Below are 26689 nucleotides of genomic sequence, written 5' to 3'. Positions count from 1 at the left end.
TTATCAGCAGAAAAGCAATAGTTTCTCACATAAATCTTCAGAGAGGAGCATTTCACTAACACTTCTCACATGATTGTGGAGACTGACATATTGTAAGCAGGTTTCGAGGAGAGAGGAGGTGTTCCTGTGTATACAAACAGTCTCAGCTGACTGGAAACTGGCTCTGTACCATGACTACCCTAACTAGACGACACACCTGTGCTCACACAGTCCAAGTTATGTATCCGCCATCACGTAATTTTCTGCTCAACTCCTGACTTGATTCTATAAACCTCAAAAAAAGAGAAAAGAATAAACATTCTGACACACTTCATTGCACCTGCCAACTGTGTATAACATTTCCTATTTATATAACAACATTGTACTCTTAGAAACCAACAGTTTCTTGAAAGCAGAGTTTCATGGGATGTTCAGCTCCATTCACCTTAATTTTCTGCTGCAGGCACAATTAAACCAAGCTCTTGTATTTTGGGTTAAGTCGTGGAACATTTTAACGTTAAAACTGAAACTATATACAAGCTTTTGCTGAAAGCATTGTCAGATCAGGACTGGAAGATTTTAAATCAGGCAGTGTCTATGAATGGGTGTATGAATAGGTCTTTTGTGGTCCTGTCATCTCTCAGGCAGAAAGCCTTTGTAGCAAGCAAAATATTTTGACCATTCATATTTTTACTGTGTGATTTACAACATTGTCCCAAAGCCCTTTGTGAATTTAAAATGCTGTGACCCATGTTTTTCAGAAAGCAATGCTTAAATATAATATTCCCAGATCCTCGTGTAGGGTCTTAATCCTGATCCTGCAAATACTGACATGGATGCTTTTAGTTAAATATAGGATTGAATTTTGGCAGAATCGAGGCCTAAATAAGCTGCCATTTCAAAAATACCAAGTAGCTTCCAAGGACCATTGCAAGCCATAGAGCACAGAAGCAGGACTATGTTGCGTAGTCCTGCTTACTTCAGTAGGACTACTCACGTTTAAAACCCTTGTTGGATCACATCCTTTCTGAGACAGAAGCACTGGCTCCCTCTGCCTTAAACGAGAACTGATTCAGGCTCTTAACATTGCAAAGCAGAAACCTGACGTGCGTGCTTAGCTCTGTACACTTGATTTTGACTGCTGAAGGTAAATACATGTTGCTAACTTTTTCTTTGATGAAGCCTTAAATCTAAATGAATGCACCAGCTTTGGGCAGGAAAAGGTCATGCATTAACACACTTTGCTAACCAGTCCCTTCACTCATAGAGTGTCTAAGCAAATAAAAACAAAATTGATGTATTCCTAGAATGCATTTTATTTTTTTAGAAATCACCTTAAGAAAAATGATGAAGTATGAAAAATGACAAATTTAAAGGCTATGGGTTTCTACAGAAGGTTAAAATAGAGTTAATACTGACTTTATAAGCACTTTACTCCCAAAAGCAAGAATATCATCTAACTCATAATGCCACAGAGAACCTTCAAGTAAATAGTGAAAGGACATTTCTTTGGATGCTTCACACCAGAAGATATTCTAAACTCACAGTTTAGGAAGCTATATCTCAATCAAAGTTGAAGACAATTTAGCTAGGCCATGTCTAAGCTGAGCTTCTCAAGAAAGGGGCAGTATGTAAGTTAAGTACGGTGGTAGGCTTCATCTTCTTTAAGCCTGACTCGTTCTCTGGGGACATCTGGAAATCAGTTGATCCTTGATACAATCAGCAGCCAGAGACTGTTAGGATGTAAAATGCTATGATGGTGCTCTCCTTCCCCAGATACAGATGATAAAAGATCTACACAGAGGCTGAACTGATTTCAAGGCTGTCACCAATCAAGCCTAGCAGGCCAAGGGTCTACAGCTGCGTAGTGAAGAATGGGGACAAGTGCAGTGCGAGAGGATTAGAGCAATATGTCATCGAACACCACCGCAGACTAAAGATTTCAGCTCAGTGCCTATAACAAAGCCTTTTAGTTTTATAGCTTATCTCCGTTAGAAGCACCACTCTCTCAGTTTCTCAGCCAACACATAGCTAGATGTCATCAAAGAGGTCCTCTGGCTCACAAGTGTTTTCCAGTGTTTCGAGAGACATCACATCCAGCAAAAGCTTGTCCGATGTCTTCTGGGAGGCCAGATCAGGTCTGGAAATAGAAAGCAAAGAGATTTGAAACAAATTTAGATACAGATATAAACAATTCCAACATCTACACCACCAAGGTAAGCATTTAATAGTGTATTTTGAGCTTTTTGTTAAGGTTACATGTAAGAGAAAAGTGCTTTTTGTAAGACCTAATTACTTGCTGAGATGGCAATGGCAAAACAACAGATGAAATTCAGCTTATAAATGTCAAGGCTTCACCTATTTTGTTACAATTTTTAGGACCCTGAGAAGGACCATTTCACTCACAATTTTCACATGGAGAGCTAGGGAGAGCAGAACAAATGCAGAAAACATACAAAGGATCTGCTCTTCTACTACTGCACAGGATGATGCTCTCCTAAATGCTCTGTATTTTTTCTCTGGCACTAAATGTGTCTGTTGTCCATCAGTTTGACCTGAAGACATATGAAGAATCAGACTCAGTTGTCTCAAAGGTCCATGCCTCAAACGTTCAAGCCTCTCTCCAAACACTAGAGCAGAAGAAAACAGGGAAGTGATGAAAATCCTTCCATTATAATACATGAATTCAGGCATTTGGGGACTTTCAAATCCTTGGCCTTCCCCTGTACGTATGTTCTATTTACATTTGCTATAAATGTATGCAAATAGAAGCACTCGCCATTCACGGATATGTGTATGCCAAGGTTTGCCCTCAGATAGCTGCACACCACAGAGTCCTACTTGAAAACTTCACGCCTGAACCAGACATCCACCACATTGAATAAGATGCTACTCTGCACCAGTCAGTCCTATTTAGCACTCCTTTGACTGTCCTCATCAATGTAGGTCATTTAAATGTCTCTTGGTTATACAAGCTCCTGGTGTTTGCCAGGAGCCCATGTTCACTCTTTCTCCTCTCTCTCCGAGACACCATTCTGATAAAAACAGCTCTGCTTATGCCTGGGAAGGAAAGGTATCTTGTGTTTCCAAAAACGGTGGCATTTACAATAGCTTCTGATCCCTATAGGAATTACCTTACATGTATAGGCTGAATCCACAAAAAATCTTTGAACCTTGCACAGACAGCTTTGCTTTTGTGAGCTTTAAGAGGAGAATTATTGATTACAGATATGGGTATTGTTGGTGACTAGATATTCCAGGTTGATATCACTAGCTGCTTTGAAACTAAGACATAATCTCTTAATCTTGGCTCAGTATGCTGTAGGGAATTGGTGTAGGAAGCAGGGAACAGGCCCTGATGTGCTTGTATTGTAGGATTTTGGACTGGTTGGAGTTTCATAAAAGTTGATGGCTTCATGCCCAGGTATATTCCACTGGTGTAATCCTGACAGAAGGTGAAAAATTCATATATTACCAAGGCCAACACATCAGCCACCAGAATGGGAAGAACTAGACAGAAGTGATGGAAAGTGTTACTCTCAAATGCTGCCATATGCGGGCTTAGTGCAATGAGGCATGCAAAAGCAATCCTAATTTTCAGACTAATGCAAGCATTTGCCTTCAACCTCTCCACATTGTAGAGCCAATATAGTCAGTGAAATTCAGCAATTTTTTTTTCTTTTTAAATTTGGTTTCAAACAGATTCAGAACCAAGTTTCCCAGAACTACTACCCAGAAATCTCTAGGGAGCAGAAGTTTTTATAAAAGACTGCAATCTTCAAAATGCAATGAGCTTCCTAAGACCCCAGCCACTGCGTGATTCATAGCCTCTCACACTTCAAGTCTGTCAAGTCCTTGGAGGTTCAGAGCTCTCACTACGATGTTTCCTGCTGTGAACCTGGGGAATGATTTTTATTTCAAGGTGGAGCCCCCCATACTCCTGGGGAATCAGAAAAAACCCAGTAAATGCTGAGTCTTGGATGCCGTTACTTCCTAAGAGCTCTCTGGTATTCAGAAGGGTTTCCTCACCACTCTATCCATCACCTCACTTCTGCGGATCACTTTAAATTCAACATACTGGTATATTCAGATTATGATAATTACTTTCTTTGCAAGTCTAACTAACTTTCTCTGTGAACTCTTCCAAAACACTTTCCTTCAGGTCTGAATAAATTGTGTCCAAGCATTTTTTTTTTCCTTTTGGTATGCAGTGACATGTAGACAGATGTGTGTCTCATCAAAAGTCACTTGGACTAACTGTGAAACAAATCTGTCAGAATCGGACCCTTAGCCAATGACCTCTGGTCAGCAGGATCAGATCACTCCATGGTGTTCTGATTGCCAGCTACCAACTTATTTGTGCCCTTATTTTTCTTAAACATAGGTAGCATATCCCAACACAGTGTGACACTCAAGCTTACTTCTTGAAGGTGTGTTGTTTTACCTTTCTGGGTCTATCCAAAGCATTAAGTCTCCAGTGAGAACATACGTAAATCACACAGTATGGGGCCACACACTGATCATTTTAATTAAATCTGAAAGGTCTCATCAGCAAATAAATTAGGCTGTGAAGACCTCTGTACCGCCACAGGCTATTTCAGGTACTGGAAGTTTTTGTTAAAGCATATGCTTATATGCCATATAGGCATATAAGATTAGGCATATAAGACTGAAAGACTTCTGAGACCCCACAGTTGTTGATTTTGACATTTCACCTATTCCAGCATTTTCTGATTTTGGAAAGCAAGCCTGACAGTTCTTAAGCAATGTCAACAACAATTTTATTCTCATTGGCTAAAATAACTGTTTTCAATGATCACATCTATAAGCCAAATTGCTGTTGAGTTTTAACATTACACAGCTAGAACTATTAAGCTTCTGTGTTCTTGTAACAACATGGTCCTCATTTAATCACCAAAAGCTGTAGTCACCACGCCTGTGAATAAACCCAACTACACTTGCAAAGTGGAAGCATTAGGCTCTTTACACGAGGTTCGTCAGAAACTTAATTTTGGTTTTAAGACTTGATGATTCCTATTTGCATGGCAATTATTCACTGAATGCCAACAGCTTGCTTTGTGCTGTGAAATTATTTTGAATCTTGGATTCTCACTGAAGCTGTATTACCATATCCTGATGCATAATTGAGTTAATTTCTTTAAATTGCAGTGAGTTGTATAGTCCTCTCTTGCCAAAAAGGCTGAAAGTAAGGAATTCTTCTTGAAAGTTTATTCTTCTGTTGGATCGCTTTTTGAAGGCTTGCATTTTGGTAAACTTAAACGCTATTAACACATCTGGCGAACGGCTGACTATAAGAGATCATTTCATATTTCCTGACATTTAGTTCAAGCCCTTCATAAATTGAGACAGAAGACCAGATCCACAGCTGGTGTGAATCACTGGAGCACTAATAATGTCAGTGGAGCTCTGCTGACTTACACCAGCTGAGATTCTGGCCCAAGATCTGGAAGAAAGTGGTTACATTACTTGATATTTCTTTCCACAGCTGAGTAAGAGCCGTCAGAAACAGAAGACATGCAACACTTTAGTACTTAACTAAACAGCACAGAAACTCAAAGCCATGCAGGGTGATGGCTTTGCATAGCTTGGGAGAAAACGCAACACCTTCTTTTGCAGGAGGACGGATGGACCACTCCCATTTGTTTCTTGTGATGAATTACTCCTGAGTTCACGCAGACCCCAGAGAAGATCTGCACAACACCGTTCCTGGTGCAACAGACAGCCAGTTCCACGAGTTAATGTTCGTGAAGCACTATGAAGTAGAAAATAATTTCCTATGTGACTGCTACAAATGACACGATTAAAAAGAGCTTCCTAGTGGCAAAAAGATGAAACAAGTTGTAGCTATGCTGAAGGAAAATCAGGTCAGAGGCTGCAACATCAGCACAACTGCTCATCTTGAGGTACTTCTTGCTGGAAAGATGAAAGGTTCTCGCACTTAGCTATGCTTGTATAGCCAGCCCAGCATGTTGTGGTTGCAATTTTACTGAAGTTTTTGCTCTTGAGCAACTCTCATGAGATTTGAAAAGAGAAATACCCTTGTAAATTAACGTAGCTATAAAAGTTTCCCAAGAAACTTAAATAATCTAGGAGGCATACTTGTGTCCTTGGACCATTACCTAATTTTCCTCCTTTTTTAGTAATTAAAATAACCAGTTCCAATCAAAAGCTGGCATTTTACTAAGAGAGGAGATTTCAGCTCTCCCAGAAGATGTGTAGAGTGTTTTAGGAAAAGGCTGAATTTCTTAGTCTGTATATCTTTCTTTAGCTTGGTTTAACAGTTCACTTTTGTCATTAATCTGAAAAAAATGAAGGTTTAATAACATGAGTAAATATTAACAGAGGATATAATCTGATATATACTTTCTTCGGTATCATAAAAATAGGTGGCAGCAGCAGCTCATAAACAGAGAATTGGTGGTCATTACAGCATTAACATAGGAACAAAGGTGAGGCACCTCAAACACCAACAAACGCTCGCATTGCAACTGACAGGGCAAAAGCTCAGAACAACATTTGTGCTCCAGAGATGTACTTTTAGTCCACTCCAAGAGAAAAACTTGGATTCTTTGTTTTATCAGCAATCTGCTGTCTTGGCTGTGTAAATATCATCTTCACAGAAAGTCCTCAGAAGAAAGGTACTCATCAGCCATTGTTACTAAGGAAGTATTACGAAAGGAGCTTAGACTAAAGCTCAGGGCTATATGTAAAACCTTGGCCTTGAATAACTGATGCCCCATGGTGTGAGCTCTCTTGGGAGACATGTACTGACTGCCTGTACCTACTGGCCAAAAAGAGGAAAGTTCAACTATGAAAAGAAAAAGAAATGGTGTAATGGAGGAGGGGGAAAAGCCTCTTATATGAATAGATGCATCAAGAACACTATGTGCAGACAGACCTCTTTGAAGTTGAAAACTAAAAATATAAGTAGACTAAATTGAAACTACATGTGATTAAAAATATGATGATATTCCCCTTTACAGAAATGCTACAATGACTATAATATAAGGTAAATTATAAAGGTATTTTTCTTTTAAATTCAATTTTAAATGAAAATGAAACTCAATAACTTGGTTTAGGTTTTGGCAGTATTATGAGTATTCAACTTCCAGATATAGTCTACTCTGGCATTTATTCCTAGAAATAATGTGAAAAAAACCCATATATTTCTAATTGATCTTGCAAAATGTAAACCCCAGTAAGTCATGAAGAACTTACTGGATACAATCACCTTCATGATCTGAAATTACAGTTGATGGACTTCCCCCTCAGTTATGTTAGTGAAGAAACTGAAAATTTTTCTGCCAATTTCAATCATCTGAAGAGAGGGGTGGTATCAGAGAACATCAGAGCTCAAGCTGTACCTGGGCCCAATACAAATTCACAGAGGCTAGAGAAAAATACTCAAGAAATAGCCAAAACCAATGATTTCTAGCTTTAAGGATACTGTCTCCATCCTTCTTAGAGAACCTTCCATGTGTGGCATTTTTCTACAGTCAGTGTATTAAGCAAACAGTCTAGTCTCAGTTAAGGTCAACAGACAGATAATAATGATAATGAAGAAGATGATGATGATAACAACAACAACAACAACAACAACAACAACAACAATAATAATAATAATAATAATAAGCTTGTTCAATTACACAGTTAATGGAAAATATTTTCAACGCAGCAACCACAAATTTAATGTGCAGCCAGGGGATCAATGTTCCTTAATAAGCTTCCACCTCTGGCTGAAAGTCAAGCTGCAGCTGCACCTGCATTCATCACAACCACTGCACAGTAAGATAAGTCTTGGAATCCCCTCAATTAACAAAACTTAAAGCAAAACTTCAAAAAACAGGACAATTGCTAAACACTGTCTTAAGCTCTTGCAAGCACCACTCTTTGTTCTCTAGAACTAGAAACTATCAAGTGAGGGATAATTTTGATTTATGCTTACACAAGTTTTTTTTAATTTACATATCCCTGGAAACTCAGAGGGAGAAAAGTGAACTGGGAACCCCTTAAACATCACAGAAATTGATATAGTGATTGCAGCAAGAACAAACTCGCAAACAAGTCTGCTACACTTAGAAGATACTCATATATCTCTTACTGACAGAACTTTTAATATTGATATAACTTCCAATGACTGGTCTAGATCAGTTCTCAACATTATTAATCATCCACTCTATTTATTTAGTCCTATGAAACAGATGGTCTAAAGATCCTCAGAAAACCATATGTAACGTCTAAAATGGCTGCAGAGACAACACATTGTGTAAATGAGCAATGCTGACAGTACTTTTTTAGGGAGTTGTATCTGTTCAGTTTCAAATTCCCAGTTAACTTCAGTTGGCATAGTTGCAGGTCCTTATTTAAAAAGAACATTCCGGTTTAGCAATATAAATATAGCCTTGGATCTTTTCATCTGATCAAATGCACTTGCAGATGCTTACTAACAAAGATCTACTTAAAAATGTAGTAATAGACGTCACTTATAAGGAAAAGCCTAAACCATGTTTGTTTTAGACAAGTGGCACACATTTCTGTGGCTCATTTCCACTTAAACTCCTTCTTGCTTAAATAAACTAGACCACATTCAGTTCGAGGAACATACTAGCACCACTGCCTTCACTGGGAAAAAAACACAAATCTCTTAATCATAAGTACAAGAGTATATAGTAAAGGAAAACTTTGTTTAGGAATTTTGTCAAGGTCTTTCATAAAACCAGTATGTTGCAAATCTACTGGCAAATGCTAGAAGCCATTTCTCATAGTCGTTAAGAGCCGTTTATCACATATACATTTATATAACAGTACGACTGGCTAAATTTTGTCATAACCCTTTTCGAGGCTGTCAAACCCTGGAGCTGCTTTCTCTCCCTAACCCTTTCTTATCCCCTCAGGGTGATCACAAGCAGTAGCCAGAGACGTAACGGAGCAAAGCAAAATCCCCGAAGCAATTTCTTGCATAAGAAAACATGTGTCCTTGCGCTCCTCCATCTGTTGTTCCCAGGACAGGAGGGATCAAGATGCTGTCACAGCCATTGCGTGGTGGTGGAGAGTGGCAGGACGGGTTTTCCACCTGAAAACCTGAAGCCTGCAGATGGCAGCTACAAAACTGCAAAACCACGATGGATCAAATCACGAAAACAAGAGCATTTAACTGGAGGAAAATCCAGCAACCCTACAACCTAGATCGTGCTGCAGATGTTCCACGTATTTTCCACTCCTTTCCAGTATTGAGGCTCTCAGTGGCTGTTTAAATCCTAATGACTTCAACAGGAGCTAAGCACTTGCTTAAAGTAAGGCACATGCTTACAAAGCCTTCTGAACCACAGCCTCAGCTTGCAACTCTCTGGGGTCCACCCTTTGCCTTGACTGCTACAGAATGAAAGCCACAACCTCACGAAACAATAAAATTAAAATTATTCTTAAGGAAAAATGGATTAGTCCAGAGTTCATATGAGGAAAAGTTCCATCTTAATACTAGACTAGGGTACTGTGATATCTTTATTAAATTAACACGTATAGCTAAAAATGTCCTCTTCTCAGAAGAATGTTGGGGAATCTATGGACATAATCCTAAAAAATGATCTTTTAAAAACTCCTATGACTTAATTAAGCAAATTCCTTCTCCCTGCTGAACAATTCGTACACGTACAGCTGGGCACAAGCAGAAACTCATTATTGCCCAGATTACCTATTATCCACAGGTTTTGGATCATTCACTTTTATCAACTTATTGCAGAAAACCACTTTGGATCAGTACAGTATATGGATATGACTTAAGTATGTCTTTTCTAACAACAAAATGCACTTAGAAAGATAGAGCAGCAGGAAGTTCTTAATAAATCTGGGAGCAGTGAATTGAATAAACCGGGAGCAGGTTTCAATGTACAAGTTAAGGTAGAGCAAGTAAAGTATAACAAGCTTTTTTCCCCCTCTCTAATAGGTCTCCATTGCATATAAAATTGTTTTAGTACCGAGAATTGTGTTTTCTTTTCTTTCAGTTCTTAACTCCCATTCAACCTCTCCTATGTTTCTCCTGCTCCTTCTGCAGCCACAGATCTGAATTCATTCATACTTTTCTGAAATAAGTTCAAACCTTTGATATTTAAGATGAAATCCCTGCCTACAGTGACACCTGTGAGAGCTGAAACATGTTCAAACAGCTGTACCAAAAAAAAAAAAAAAGAAAAAAAAAAGAAAGGGGAAAAAAAAAAGAAGGGGGGGGACAGCACATCCAGCCCTTTGAAAACACAAGGGAAAAGTAAAAATAGGTACAGTTGGCTGAGAGAGAACAGACCTGAACACTGCAACAGCCAGTGTTTTCTGGCTAAAACATCATACCTTACCCATCCTTGAGATGTCTCCTCACCCAGGGTAGAGAACAGACATAGGCTTTGTCCACCTAATGTCAACCCTATTCCTTACTTTGGGGTGCATAAAGCAAATAAATGTGGGCTGAAGAGCCTGGCTCTGACTCCCGAACTTCTTAACTCACTGGTAATACTTCTTTTCTGTTTGGACATGTGGTTAAGATGATTTAACAATCTTCCCTTTAGACAGCCCATCTATCAAAATGTCTATTCAGTGGAGTAAAGAAGCCACTTTCAAAATATATCTTCTATTATTATATGAAGCAGGAATCATGTGCAGCTCATGATGCAATTGCTGCAAGACAGCCTGTATAGCAGGCTTCAAAAGTCATTTTTTCTCCTCCAAAACACCAACTGGTCTCCATCCATTCGAGCTCTCAGGGTCTGCCTAAGCAGCATCATCTGCAGTAAGTCCTTTAGCAGGAATGTTTAACAATAGACCAAACAGCCAAGTCATTACTTGTTGGGTAAATGCTGCGAAAGAGTCTAGACCATAAGATTTTTAAGAAAGGCTGTCCTACACCCAAACCCAACAAAACCCCAACTGACCAAAAGGACAGGACTGTCCCTGTGTGTTTCTTTCACAAAAATTCTTATATGAAGTGGGTTTTTCTTCCTAATGAGCCTCTCTACTTTTTAGTTCCGTAAATGGTCAAATTCACAGAAAGATTCTTTAGCCCTTAAATTTCAGAGATTTCCTTTCCTGGGAGAACAGTCTGCATACCTGTTGTATCAGGATCAAGGGACAGTCTCAGCTTATTCATGTATATATGGACCTCCCCCAGCGTTATGGTAATGAAGGTCGGAGACTTAACTGGTGCTAAACCAGCAACAGTCAAACCCAAACTGGCTGTGACCGTGCTGGGACTGCTGCAGATCTGTCCCCAAAGGTGGAAGGGAGGGGAGCCCAGAACGGCCACCAGTCAAGGCCTCTCTCTGCATTGGCAGGCCATCCATCTTGGTTTTGAGAAAGGAACCAAGACGACCAATGAAGTTACAAGACATGAATTAATGAGCACAGCAAGCTGAAAGACAGCAACCAACCCATATTTTAAATGGAAACTTCTGATCACTAGCTTTCCACGAACATAGGTGCAGTTTCAGGGAGTCCATGCACCCCAAGTCCCTCTACCAGATGTTTCTTCTCAGGCTCCAGGCTTTCAGGGACACTTAGTCAATCAGGAAATTAAGAGCAGGGTCTTGGATAGACTGTAGGCATCTGAGGCTGGACTATCAGGCTCATCAAGACCACGAACCAGACGCATAAATGCAACCACAAGAACGAGTAATACCTGTCATACAGCCAAGCTCCTTTGGGCTGCCATGTCCCCGTGCTCACCACCCTTACCTGGAGAGATCACCTTATGCTTTACACTCCAAGCCTGCTCATCACCTGTCTGACTTGGCGCTAGGCATGGACACCTGCAAGTTGTATTTCACACGCAGCTTATCTAGAAAACATTCAGCAATTTTGGTCACTGAGACCTGCATCTGGCTGAAATCATGCCTTCCTGCAATGAAGAAACAGGCCACGTCAGCCAATCTAAAACAGGTAATGAAAAAGATAATTTACCAGATGTCTCCAACATAGGAACAGCTGTCCCTGGGTCAACCCAGTGTTGCCCAGAACACCTTCTCCAACAACAGCCAAGAGCTCTTTGAAGAGTACAGAGTGCTTTTCCAGCCTCTGACCATTTGCAGCTCAGAGGTGTCCTGAGTCAGGGTTAATTTCTGTGTATTCAGTAACTTTCAGCACCTTTCTCTTTCATTAAATGGCCCTGTCCCCTGTGAGCCCATGTAAACTTCTAACACTACCAAAATCTTGAAGGGTCTCCACAGGTAATTCATAGGAATAGGAAAAACACAGCAGAAAACAGAATACAATGAAAAGGGGGAGAAACATGACAAAATTGATAAAATACCAATGTACAATAATTTTCTTTACAAAGCCATTTCAGTTCCAGAGCCTAAGCCAGATTTTATCTTCAGTTGTGATATACTAGTATGAACCTGAAGTACCTCCACCAAAGTTTTCTTGTACCAGCACTCAAACCACAAACTTTATAAAATTTTAATCCACAGGGCACCTTGATAATTGTGCTGGTACTGACAAATTTAGATAGTTTGCCTTTTTGTGAGTTTCAGCACAGTGCTCTAAATGATTCTTTTCTCTTACAAATGCATTAAGAGAAAAGGGAGCACCATACAGGTGGGCAACTGGGACTTTATTAGGAGAAGGCAGATGTCAATCAGAGTAGAATAATCACGTTGTACATGTGAAACAGATGCTGCCTGTGTAAAACAACCCAGTGTGCTATACAGATGAATCACTGAAAATGCAGTTACACCTGCATCTTGGGTTATTGGTAACAGGTCCACTTACTGGAAACCTGCCTGATTTTATCCACACTCAAGTACTGGGAAACATAGGTTTATAGTCCAACATAGCAGGGAAGTCACTGTCTTCTATTAATTAAGACTGTGACAATTTTAACATTTTGAATCTTGATTCTGTCTGAAATAGGTATCTTTGCAAAAGACAGAGATGGAGAGAAAGCAAAAGAGCAAGACAGAGAGGAGTTCCCGTCTGAAACTGCCTCAGCCCTGGCATAAATTCTCATGATCAGAATGAGCAGTTCAGATAGTACAAATGGATGCAAACAATGTAAGAGATCTAGTTGTTTAAAAAGCTTTTTTTTTTTTTTTAAGCACTTTTAGAAATAAAAATAGTTGTTTGAAAAGCTTCCCAATAAATCTGGCAGACAGAAGGCATTTCTGGTATCATTAGGAAAAAAAAGAAGAATTTTTCAGAATTCAATCTGAAGCCTGGATTTTCAGTTCAAGGTTAGCTTAGCTCTCCTTTTAATAAAATCAGCTTCTTTCAGAGCAGAGTTAGACTAAGTCATTGGCGCTTTTTAAACGATTGCACATGGAAATACCACAGCTCTCCAGCTCTGAGGACTCATCTCAGGAGCAAAGAGTTCCCACTTTCACTTCTTCCAGTACAGTGTGGGGTGAGCTGCAGTTCCCTCCACGACATTGCTGGCACGCAGCCCTCCTAATCCCCCAGTGAATCTTCTGAAGAGTTTTATTGCTAACAATATGTACCATAACAATTGACTGTATTGTACATACACATATATACTCTTGCCTGTTAAAGATTATAGGTCTGGTCATGAAAGATGGGAGTTTCCCAACTGGCTTTATTTCGCTTTGTATAGGTTCTTTGTACACAGCACACCGACATCAGCCTCCCAAGACTTAGCAGGAGGTCAGTGGACTGTATTTTTAACCTATTTGCTTTTTTCCCCTCAGACATGTCTGGACTCACTAGTGCGACACTAGTCCAAAGTATATGGTGATCTTATTGCTTTTTATCTTTTAAAACTAATGACAGAACAAAAAATAAACAAACAAGACTGTCCTGGTTGTGTATGCTATTAGGTTTTGACACAAACCAGAAGCAAGGAAACAAACCCAAATGACATCCTACTCACTGGTTAGGTTTCAATGGTGATATTTCTGTGCTCCCTTTATATGTAATTGGTTCTGCATTGTTCTGTCAGGTACATAGCATTCATTGCAAATGTCTGTCTCAGGGTAAAGCATACAACAGAATCAGTACAGAAATTAATAGGTGCTGACATATTGATTCTATTCACATTTTTTTAACTATGAGAACATTTTAAAGAAACATTAATGAAATAATAAAATAATTGATATTGATCCCTGCAAAAAATCATGATATAAGATAGATATTTGGAACAAAGCAGCAAACTGAGAATGCTGTTTAGCTGTGTGGCTGTTTAATAACCAACATGGCTTTTAAAGTAATTTATTAACCAGCTTTCCACCAGCTGCTATGAGAAGAGGAATCCGTTCCACCTTTTCATACTCAGTATTGCTAATTGTAATAAGATATTCAGGCAACAGTAATAAAAGCTCATTCTAAATCTGGTGGGAACCGATGAAAGCAATTATGGTGAGGGCTTGGTACTGTCAAACTGTCAAGTTTCAAGCTTAATGTAATTCTTTAGGGTTTACGCTTTCTCTATTCTAGAAGAAAAAGACTGCAAGCCATTTTCTGTTGAGAATGCAATGAGACCAAGGAAACAGACCATTTAACTGCAGAACACCGAAACACTACATAAAGCACCAATAAAATTATATCTCATCTCATAGCAATTCTTCAGGAAGGGACCTGTTTTGCCCTCTTGGACATTACTGGTGAAAAAATGTGACAAGGGGCTTGAGGCCCTTGGTGGGGTGTGAGAAATTTCAGAGGTCTAGGAAGTGTGTTCATTTAAATTTTATCAATTGTTTCTGTTTTTCTAGGCTAGAGACATGTTCCATTGTGGAGGAAACAATGTAATAATATAAAATAATAATGAGTCATTAGGTTTAGCCTGAATACTGCCATTTATCAGCAGAACATATTCTGCCTAAAGTTTTTGCTACAGCTGTTTGCGAAACTAGCATTGATGCTAATGTCCTACACACACACTTCCAAGTCACACAAGCTTTGTAACTATAAAAAACATTGAACTGCCAAAACAAGGTGGATTCTACATCCTATCTGTATGAAAGTCAAGCATGACATGGACAGTGGCACTGACAATATGGCACCTAATGTGTGTTTCCTCTCATGCCCAGGGGACCTGGCTCCACAGCACTGACAGGGAAGTCCCACCGGGTCTACAGAATCATAGATTCCTAGAATATCTCAAGTTGGAAGGGATCTGTAAAGATCATCGAGTCCAGCTCCCTGCTCCTCGCAGGACTACCTAAAACTAAACCAAATGACTTAGAGCATCATCCAGATGGTCCTTGAACTCTATACATCAACTCAGTCTTCAGCTCCTCAGCTGAAGCTCTCTGTGATGGTGAAAATCATCCTGAACGATGACTGGATGCACCAGGAGGCAGATCCTTCACAGAAGACAGATTACTTTACCTGTTTGTTTCAAATATTCCATGAAACAACTGTCAGTCAATAGTGAACTTCAAGTTGAACTGCTTGCAGAGCAGACAGTGAGTAGACAGTAACAAATAATGATGCATGAAGTCAACTTCATAAGAAAAAATACTCCACTATGATTTGTGTTTTAATTCTACACTGAAGGAAATAAGATTTTCTCTTTCATTGTGAGGCCAGGCGCATTAAAACTTTGTGAAAGAGAGTACAGCACATGACCACATAGGCGACCCAGCTAATGTGATGAAGATCTGGCAGAGATGCATAACCTAGCAGGAATGACCGCAGAAGGAAACCCCAGCTCTGGATCTAGGAGTGTTAAAGTGCTATCTATACTATGTTACATCTGCTTGCCTTCAGCAAAGAGGAGGTTTGGCCAAACTATAAGTAATTCAGCATGGTATATGAGGAACAACTGACACTTTGATAAAACTAGTATTAATGACTTTGGCTAGTGACAATTGCTGCATTTTTAAAAAAAAAACAAAACAAAACACAACTTTCCTCTGTTAGTCAAAAAAACCCCAACAACAAAAAAGTAATGTGTTAATCTACAGCCTAGGAGACTGTTCAGGGAATGAATTAGAACAAAGCTGTCCCCAGGTGCAAGGGGTAGCATGCAGTAAATATAAGAGCAACTGATGTGCATAGTATCATTTGTTGCTCACAGATAAGATGCCTATACCTACAGAAAAGGAGACTGTTCTAACTTAAACCACTTCTGTTCTTCCCTGCATAACGGTTTAATGAACAGATAGGCACATTTAGCTGACACTCTCTTCGTAGCAGGAAGTGCTCAACAGACAGAAAAGAGAGAGTTGGTACACAAGATACAAAGAATAGAACTCTTATTTGATTACTAAAGCTGCTGCAAAACCAAGGCAGAAAGAAATACTCATGCTCCCAGGCAGAATTTGTATAGTAAGATGTTATTTTGCTTCCTGTAAGCATCCTAGAGCTGTTCCCAGCATTAAAAAAATGAGCAGGTTCAGAAGGCTTGGAATTGGACTCGAGGCTTATCAAAACCCCACAGTTCTTCTCAAGCCTTTAAACAGCAGAAAATCATGAAAGGATATACCTCTTGTAAGATTTCTGTATTACCTCTTTCAGAAATGTGAGGGGAAAAAACCAGACATCCCTCTTCTACAGAGTGGGATGAAAAATGGGATAACATGAACACTCAGGACAATTCTTTTGAAGTTTGGATCAAAAAAGAAAGGAAGCCTTGGGGGCAGGGGCATAGGAAGGAAAGTTCCTGCTTTATCATATTGAGTCATTCATCCTCAGCACTTCTGTGTGTTTATTACGTGTCAGCAATCACAAATGAGACAACAGAAGTGTGATAAAACTAGCCATTCCTAGAAAGCACTTCTTAGAGATGATGCTTAATTCAAAGGTATGAGTTTTTTCTTTTAATTGTTGGCTGAAAAGACAAAAACTCTAGTGAAATGGTCTCTGGTGAGCAGTTCAGATCAATATGAAGCGAACAGCTAGAATCAAATCAATAAAGAGCATAATGAATGCAAAGACACTTCTCTTAAAGCAAAAAACCCAGGTGATTCAAATTCCCTCACAGATACTGCCCTCTCACTGGAGTTGACAGGCCTTCACAAGGCCTGAAGCTGATGAACCACTGTGCTGCTAAAATGACTTACCCCCCCACCTGCCCCCCAAATTATCCTGTGCAGTGTTGCATCATTGTGTGAACAGACTTCAGGGCTCCTCCCTCTCTCCATCCCATAATCTGGAGAAGGTAAAAGCAGCCACAGAGGCACACAAGCCCCTTAGGAGACCCATGGGATGCCTTCCACCCTGGTGCCCCAAGGCTCACTAGCAGATACCACCAGGATGCTGCTCTGCATCACCACAAAACGGCACTTGGCTGCTCCATGGACTCTGTTCATTTTTGCCTGCACCAGCAATATCACACCCATCTCTACTTCAGTGCTAATTTGTATGAAGATTAAAAATTGAAGTGTTACAAACCTAGGTTAGGGAGAGAAACGTATGGGTCTGCTGAGGACCTCTCAAAGCAATACAAGTTTGGACAAAAATCACATTTATAGAGAAGCTTTCACCGGCAGACTGAAGGTGGCTGCTGGAGAGAGGTGAGCAGATGTCAGGCTATGCAGTAAAAGCAAGTTGTTATTGGCACAGGTTTAGAATAGTCACATTGCACGTGTGTGTCTGAGCTGTGGTGGCTTATGCAGCTTGTCCCAAATGAGTGCCAAAACCACCTATTTTCCCACCGTGCCTCTCCATGCATTTCATTTATTGCTTCCACTCTCATCGTCCAGCAGTCCAGATGGCAAAATCCAAGTGCTGCCTCTGACGGGAACAGGAACACAGGAGCTGGCTGGCATAAACCCAGTACAGGTCCAAATCAGGAGAAGCTAGATCTCAGTCAGCTACAGAATAGGCAGCTTTTGGTGGAAGGAAGACTCTTCAAAGATTATGTACACCCCACTCTAGCAGAACCTCCAATGGATGATGTATTGCTACCCTTTCCAAACGTGAACTCCCTTAATGGAGAAGCAAGTCCCAGAATCACTAAAGAGTTTGCTGAGTTAAATGTGTCAATAGTGTCTATTCTTTGTGCGAGAATCTTTGGGGCGGGGGGGGGGGAGGATATCAAAAACCCAATCCTGGGAATAAACACACCCAGCAAGGAGTATGGCAACCCTCGCACAACAATTTGTCAAGATGTCTGTTGAAAAGTCTACTGGGAAAAATCATACCAAAAGGAGTCCTGGTAAGACTGTTATTATTGCAAAAACCCACAATGATAAGTAATGCATGCTGTACTAACAACTATTTTGCAAGGCCAGATTCCAACCCTACCATTCAAGGGAAAAATAAACCAACCTTAAACAGGAGATTTGGAAACAGACTCTTCCAACACATCTAGAAGTCACTTTGCTAAGTAACTACCCAGACACCCTTGCAGCCTTTGGGCTTCAGCAGTCATCACATCTTGCAATATCCTACCTCCATGAAAAGTCCAAGGAAATAACTGTGGTCCACAGACGCCCTGAACTTGTCCTTTACGTGACAGCTATTCAGGGAGCTCTGTAGCACCAAGGGTATATTTTAAAGCCTGACAATCTCATGGCATCTGAAATTGGAGGCTATTAAGCAAATTTCATGAAGACATGTTCTTGCCAACCCTCCTTGGAATAATCTATGTCTATGAAGGTATTGTACAGCCAGTTGGGAATTTTCTGGATATGTTTTTCAGCCAAATCAAAGATATATATTAAATATACATCCATGCTAATTTTAAGATATATTGGGAAACTAGGGCTTTGGGTTCATAAATCAATGACCTAATTATACTCGCCCACATACAACATTTTTCCTATTCATGACAGATAAAATGGCTAGCAACCTTTACTGCCCTTCCTGAAATTTGTTGTGCAATGCTCCCGTCACCAGTGGTACTCTGGTCTTTCTTAGACATGACTATTTTAGAGACCAAACCACATACATTGCCAGACAGTCATTAGATCTCCCTCAAGTTTAAATCTCTAATTTTGGGGAAGAGATGTTAAAAAAGGCTTACAAACTAGAATGGTATGTGGCACTGTTCAGCATAAGTCTTACATCCAACATTAATGAATATTGCAATATACTGCACCTGGGCCAGACATGGTGCAGACAAAAAAACACACACAGGAGTTCATTTGATGAAGCGTGTGCATTTTGCTCAGTGCAGGACTGAAGTTGTTACCAATACCCAACATCAACCTGTCCTTGCCTCTTGTGCCACTCAGGTGTGTGTCTGAAGTCCATCTGGAAGAATGTCATAGCACCTAGCCATTTCTAGTAAAAAGAACATTTACAGCTTTTAATTTGGCATTTTCAAAAAGTAAAATACAGATTGTACTCTCCTTTGCACCTAAGCTTTTAAAGTGTCCTCCCCATCATAGAACAAACCCATTAATACTTCCCTTTATACAGATATATCTCTGTATAGTGGGAACTGCCTAACACGTGAAGCAAAGGCAGACATTTACTTTATGTTTGCCAGACAAAAAATACAGGTAGTAAGCACCAACTTAAATTTGTTTCTGAAGGCTCTTGTCAGTGAAGGGAAAAGATGAGTTGTTCTGTTTGCTGCTATGACAGGACAGTCTTTATTCCCAGCTTTTTCAGTTTCCGTCATACAGCTGAACTCATGTTTCTGGATGAATACACTAAAGAGAGTCTAGAGGTAAATATTAAACCAATAACTGCAAGGTGAATAAAAAGCTTTTTCTGAGATAATCTTTTACTTAAAGCTAATTGTTTCAGTACATTAATCACTTGGGCTTGAATTTCTTTGCTGCTTTCTTACTAAAAGAATCTAATAACACCAAATGATCAAACATACCTTTCTCTATATGTTTGCATGTTAAAGGAACATTTAACCAATATTAATTAGAGCAAGTCCTATGATCTGGACAGTCATGGCTTTAAGTTTAATGGAAATTCCAGCAGAACTACAGTTACCTCAACAAAAGACATGTAAAAATAACTTTGCATATGTTTATCATAACAATTCATCCTTACATGCTATTTTTCAACTCAAATGGTTAATTTTAGAACAGAGAGGAGTGTATCTTGGTTTCTGGCAAGATAAACACTGGTGACATATAGTGCACAGAAAATAATCCAAAATGACAAAACTGATTTTGGAAAATGACATTCACTAACACAGCTAATGGTGAGTAATTCCAGGTTGGGATTTACCAGATTTGATGTGAACCATAAACTATTTCTTGGTTTACAGCTCTATGGAATAGTACTTTAATGTGACTGTGGCAGATTTCCGATACAAAAGACTCATTCTAAAGACATAACTATTCCCTTAGACTAGTAAACAGCGTATCATTGTACTGATGACATTGTAAGAAATGCAGGCTTTTGATTAAGGGGATTATAATTGAAATAGAGACAGATCACATTTTAAACTCAGTTGGATTAGTTGGTGTTAATTTTTCATAAAGGTATTGTGTTGGTTGTATTTCCTGTGGCTTGATTTTTTACAGATGCATTTCACAGAATAATGAGGATCTCCTAGTTGCAGATAATCTTCCGCTTCTGTTTTCCCCTCCCTACTCACATTCTCCGTATGGCACACGGATGATAACAAACATCGCAGGCGGCAACAGGCAGGAAACCCCTTCAGAAACGCGCCTGCCTTTACCACAGCTCCGAGGACTAAGCAGTTTTGCCTCCTTTCCATCCACACTCTCCATGCACAGCTGAAATCCAATGCTGTCAGTGTGCACTAGCATTAATTTTTCAGCACCTCGCACGAAACAATCGATAGACTGATTTTATAAGGATTCCTGTGAATGAACAAACCCCCTTCCCTATTCCTTCTGGTTTTGGTCCACATACCTCATTTTCTACCGTCCTCCCCTTTGATATTGTTTTCTGCATTACAGTCCCTTACTGTTGGTGCACAAACAGCTGAGCCAGGATTACAAACTCCTCTGACTTTGGACTCTGCCAAGAGTGTGAGAGCCCAGCATGAAGAAGCAGTTCAGTGATCCAAGTTCCTGTTGCCTAATCAGTCCTTTCACCCTAGCCAGGAGGCAGTCATGCCTCTGCTGTGGTTTTGCAAAAAACATGAATTATACGGCAGTACAATGAACTATCAATTACTGACCCAATTTGCAATGCTGGGAATCAAATCCCAAAGAATCTAAATGATCAAAGAAGAATCGTAGGTTGCAAATTTTATTGCTGTATTTTTACTGGAACACAGTTTACTCCTCCTAAAATCATCCACATTAACACAATACTCGCAGGGTCTGGAGCTGTTTAAACAAAACCTCATTCCACAATTCAACATTGCAAGGAAATTAGCTAAGTAATAAGACAAAGCATTTTCTTAACAGTATTAGAAAAAGTAGGAAAAGTTTTGAAAATTTAACTTTTGTCCCTGAAGCCTTAAACGTTGGAAATCAACCATATAGCATATCTTTTCTAGGTAATGAAAGATATTTGTAATGGATTTTACAATTAAGTGAACGAAAACTGCTATAGAGTCTGTTAGGGATTATCAAAATAGTGTAAAGAATTCACTGTTATGCCAAACTTACCATATAATTTCTTGTGCATTTAGCCACATGCATTAGGGAAGAAATAACATTTTAAGCTGAAAGAAAACCACTCATTCAGAAGATAAGGACTTAATTTAACCTACAGAACAAAATGCGAAGGTAATAAATCAGCTAAGGGGATGCATATAGCAAAATGCATGTGCAGCAATGAAAACAGCACTTGGTTTTCATTGTTATTTTCCACCCTACATCCTATTGATGCATTGTTAAAATCACTGGAAGCAGACAAAGCACAAACTTGCATGAGTGAGGTTTAAATGGACGAATTTACGGAATTTTTTGCTGCTACCAGCCTCAGCTTTCATAGAAGGAGCTTCAGAAAGGAAAGAATTTTTGGTCACTTTCCAGTTAAGTTAAATCTCCAGGAGAAGTTTAGGCAACACCAGACCATAATTGCAAAACAACAGTCCCCATGAATTCTGGCAAGGCTTTGCCTTTGAGCATGTCACCAAGCAATATCCCTAGCCCATAACTGGGGGGAAGGTGTGAAAAAAGACCTGTTCTGAAGAAGAACAGAACAGAATATGTCTCAGCAGCAATGTGGTTGGGGGTTTGGTGGTTTTTTTTTTTTCTGTAGTGGACAGACAAAAAATTTTGCTTTTTCTTCTTTTCTAATAGTTTATTTTTCTTGAGTGTTGTCACTGGGGTCTCTCACACTAATAGGTCTCAAACTTATTAGCCTTCTCTGAGAGCACTTGCTTCATGCTGCCTGAGGCCTCAGAGACTTCAAGCTTTTTCTCTGTAATTCTGCACACTAGGATCTTGCGCATCGAAGAAAAAAGAAGGGACTCTGGATGGAATCTCATTCTGCTAGACTTAACTTGGCTATCATAATCCTACAGAAAGCAATGCTGCTGGTTCCAGGAACCTGCAGTAAGACTCAAAGAGGTGAAACTCCCCCAAACATGCAAAGAACGAACTTCTACTTGGTCCAGACAAATAAGGAACACAACGGATTTAACTGATGATTTGAGAAAGTGAAAGGAATCAGAAAAAAATATGTAATTGAATGGACAGATGCATATACCAAAGTACAGTAGTTCTGTAGGACCTGGCAGGGGCAACGAGTAGGCTGTTCTACTGTACGCCAGCCATGCCGATCTAACCAGTGGCTTTAAACACTTGCACAGGGACCTGAACATAAAGACTAAGACATGGTTCTCACCTTTGGCCAGCTACCAGTGCTGGCCAGACTTACACATACCTTTATAGCCCGGAACATCAGATTCTCTGCCCCTTGAGCCCTTGTGCTTTTGCAGCTGCTGCATCCCTAAAAGTAAAAGACCCTGGGCTTCACCTGCCTGACTACTGACAAAAGAGTGACAGACAGAAAGCCCAAAAAGGCACCAAGTATTATCAAGAGTTGCAAATACAATCCACAAAAGCTGGGAGTCTGACTCCACAGAGGATGTGGCTAAAAACCTGAAGAACAAATTCAACAAAATGCTCAAATTAAAAGACATAAGCAGACTTTTTACAAAATACAATCAGCTGTACCGATCTTAGAAAAGATGCATACGTGCTATGAAATGCTATGGTTGAAACTGAAAAAATCCCATAGCATTACTCTTCTGTGTGCTGTTGCTAACAGAGAGACAGAATTATTCTCTATATTATAGTCCAACTAGTTGAACAGCCCTACTCCTACCTGCCCCTGATGGAAGGAGAAGCAGCACAGAAAGTCAGATATGTTCTTTCCTACTGCCTATCTTAAATAGGTTTACAAACCTGTTCATATGTTATGCTTATAGGATCACTCTAACTACATGATCTATCTGTGCTTTCAGACACACTAAAAGCTAACAGAGTTTTGTTCCTAAGTGTCTAAACCATGAGATTTAGGTTCTCCAGTGTTTTCAGTGCTTCAGAAAACTGTATCCTTTCCTTATGACAGACCCAATACATTAGCATCACTTGAGAATTGCAGAATCAGACAGTAGAGGAGGCACATATCCATACTCTCTGCATACAAACTATGTACTGAAGATACTGCAGGGTTGTTTCTACACAGACCAAAGATGAGTTTTTCAATCACAGTAACTCATTTCAGCAGAAACTACTCCTTAATGCAGATGGGGACATCACTCAGCAAAATAAGTATCATTTGAACTGGTTGCCTTGATACCCATAATGAAATGCCAACTTATACCATGTTCAGCTTATATGATCTCAAAACATTAAAGTGTGATTGCAAGAAGCACAAACAGGGAATATGAGGTAACACCAATGGAAAACACACCTTTTATCTATATAAATAATTTCTAAAAATACAAGGTGCATGACAAGGAGGCAGGATGCTCTGAAACTAAAAAGAAATTTGCCAGCGACTTCAGTGCTTGCATCTATCTATGCATACAAATCTAGAGCTGCACTGGCTTTCTTACATGGACAAGCTCATTCATTTCTCCATTTACATTGGTTTTCCAGAATGTAGTATTGGATGAGGGGTCTTTATTTACCTGTAATTCCTTACAAAGGACTGAGAAGAGAAACAAGCTCTGTGGAGTTTGTGAAACTAATCTATTTCCTGCTACAGAAGAACTCTTCCTCATTACTAGTATTTTTGCAGCGCAGTTTTAAATGAAGCAAGAAATGTTCCTTCATTTTTCTCTGGAAATACTATTTTGCAAGCCAATAAATATAACTGACAATTCCTTAATATATTGTCTAAAAGCTCTTTCTCAAGTCATCTTTCTTAATCCCATTTCTCATATTACATTCTCTGCTTCATGTTGATACCCTTCAAGTTATCACGTTTTCTTTATTGTCCTTTAGCCAGCCTGTATCTATTTAACCTAAAACTGTTCCTTGTAAATCCAGGCTCCAAATACCTTTCCTGTGTCTGCTGTCCTTCTCTCCATCTCTCCAGCTGTCGATATCTTTCTGCTAACAAGACTTCAGCATCCCAAGTGACAGTAGACCTCTGCTTATTAGACTAAAATTGAATTGGTCTTTATTGCTGTCAAATCAGTATTCTAAATTCATGTGTAATTTGCTGTCAGCTACTACTTTTAAGTCTCTTTTGGCATTACTGCTTTCTAAGGTTTCTCTCACTCATAGGAATTGGTGTCTCAGATTATTTTTCCCTTGATAGGCTTGCACTAATTAATGTTTCTAAAATGCTTTTAAAATGGAAAGCACTATAAAAATATTAAGTATCCTTATCTGTAATGGGAAACATGCTCCATTACTATTGTCACATAAACTTCACATGAACACACTTTATGCATAGTCCTTGGTCATGGGCACTTGCTTTCCAAAAAAGCATTACTAACTGAATACATTAATGGGAAATATTTATGTGTAGGCTATGTACACATAAGAGCTGGGGTACGCATTGTATGTGTTACACACACAAAATATAGCTCAAACCACTCTGTTGTTTATGTATTTAAAGTAAACAGAAACTTAGCCCAGTTTGCAATTTTGCATATGTATTTTACACTGATTTTCACTGTATAAACACTGTCTTACTGAATTATTGACTGCCTAGCAACGTCTGGTGCAGGGAATTGTTCAATACTGAATGAAATGATGTTTGGTAAGTTTAGGCAGCTTAGGTATTAATTATTCCAAAAAACAAAAATAAAAAATCCCTGTGCTTTTGCTACCTAGCATTTCATGTATTTGAGTTTAAAGTGTATCATTTTAAATGCTCTGTTCCACAAAGAAATGCAAATTATGTTGTACACTTTAGCACCTTTAAACCACAGATAATTAAGAAGACTGCAAACTGTTGTTATTGCAGATGATATTGTGCAGCATCCAGTCCCACCACAGGAGCTGATGTCTCACGGTGCCCTCAGGGACACACAGTTCATAGCTTATGGGTTTATAATACAAGGCACATGCCCACGGGGCCAATGAGCGCTGCGGGGGACAAAGGAAGGAAACTGACCCAGGTAATTTGTTAAAGCAGGCATTAAATATGTCGGCAAGGTTTGTTCTTCCAAAATGCTGCATTCTTGGTCCCGGTCCAATAAATCACTTACCATAGAAGTCAATGGAATTATTCAGAGATTTGAAGGTTAAATTTGTGTTTACATGTTTTATTTGGTTGGGATCTGCACAGTCAGCACCCTCCAGGATTTAGCTTAGGGGTTTTTTGAGTCTCAACAAGTTTTGAAGCAGAAAGCTCTGTGACAAATTTTCTGCAAACTTCACTTCAAAGGGAGGTGGATGGCGTATCTTCACTTCCACCCGTATTTTTTCCCAACCAACCTGTCTACTATGGGTCATGTTATGAGGCATTTTATCATATTCTCTCTTTTTCTGGACTAATGTCCCTCTCCAAAGTTCAGACCATAGAAGAAAAACCAGCACTTAATCTTGAAGACTGTAAGAAGCCTTTCCATCCAACCATCTAATGTTTTTGTATGACAGCTTATACTTGTTGAACTACACGTGGTGATGCTGAGTTACTGAGTGATAGGTGTGTTCCCACTATTCCCTTCCACAGGTGGAGGCTGATACACCTGTGTCATATTTGCTAAACCATAGTTTCAGATAAACCACCAGCAGATTGCTTATTTTGGAGATTGGTTAGTCAGAACAGCACACAGCCAATGTACCCGTCATGCTACCACAAGACCAAAAAAGGTGTGTTTGCCTCCCTTATAAAACACAGAAGGGAGCCCTAAACTCGTATAAAATGTCTAGACTCTGGATAAACAGTCACCAAAGCCGGTGCTGCTGCTAGTTACTGAACTACCATGAAGATGAAGCTGTACATTAATAGTACTTCAGTCACGTTCAAGGATGAGAAGCAGGTTTAAGATAATCTTTGCCCTCCAGAGACCTGCACGGTCACCCACAGCCCCAAAGATGCAGCCGCAGGACCAGTTCCCCAGGCTCCACTCAGAAGAGCAGACCTTTGCAGTCAACCCGCAGGTGATCCTCAACCCACTTCACTTCCCAACTCAAGCACAACTCACTTCCTAAGGCCCAGCTGGAGAATATGAGGATTTGCAATATCTCTATCAGTATTATTATTGCTGCTGCTGCTGATTATTATTATTATTTAATACCAGTCTCCTCAGCAGCACGACAAAATGCACCAAGTTGCCAAGCCATCTACTTGCAGTTACAGTGTGCTCATATAATTCCTGTAACATCATTATGAATTCAGGACAGCCTGCACAGACACAAGGGAAACTTAAGGTGAATAAACAAAATGTAAAGGAGAAGGGCATACTTAACTAGATACAGATAGTTTAATTCAGGGTTACAGT

General features: G+C 39.6%; 1 protein-coding gene across 5 annotated transcripts in view; it reads right to left on the bottom strand.

Annotated features, from left to right (window-relative positions):
- Nucleotides 1-1259: 1259 nt before the first annotated feature.
- The window catches only part of XRCC4 (X-ray repair cross complementing 4), a 181532-nt gene continuing 156102 nt past the window's right edge, over nt 1260-26689 (bottom strand). For all 5 annotated transcript variants that reach the window (XM_075021427.1, XM_075021425.1, XM_075021426.1 and 2 more), the window contains one exon: nt 1260-2119. In XM_075021427.1, the coding sequence (XP_074877528.1) occupies nt 2011-2119 (109 nt within the window). In that variant the 3' untranslated portion in view covers nt 1260-2010. The remainder of the gene's footprint in view (nt 2120-26689) is intronic.

The sequence above is a fragment of the Buteo buteo genome, chromosome Z (assembly GCF_964188355.1).
Source record: "Buteo buteo chromosome Z, bButBut1.hap1.1, whole genome shotgun sequence".
Lineage (NCBI taxonomy): Eukaryota > Metazoa > Chordata > Aves > Accipitriformes > Accipitridae > Buteo > Buteo buteo.
Note: the sequence above shows the minus strand (reverse complement) of the source record. Positions and strands in the feature narration are given on the sequence as shown.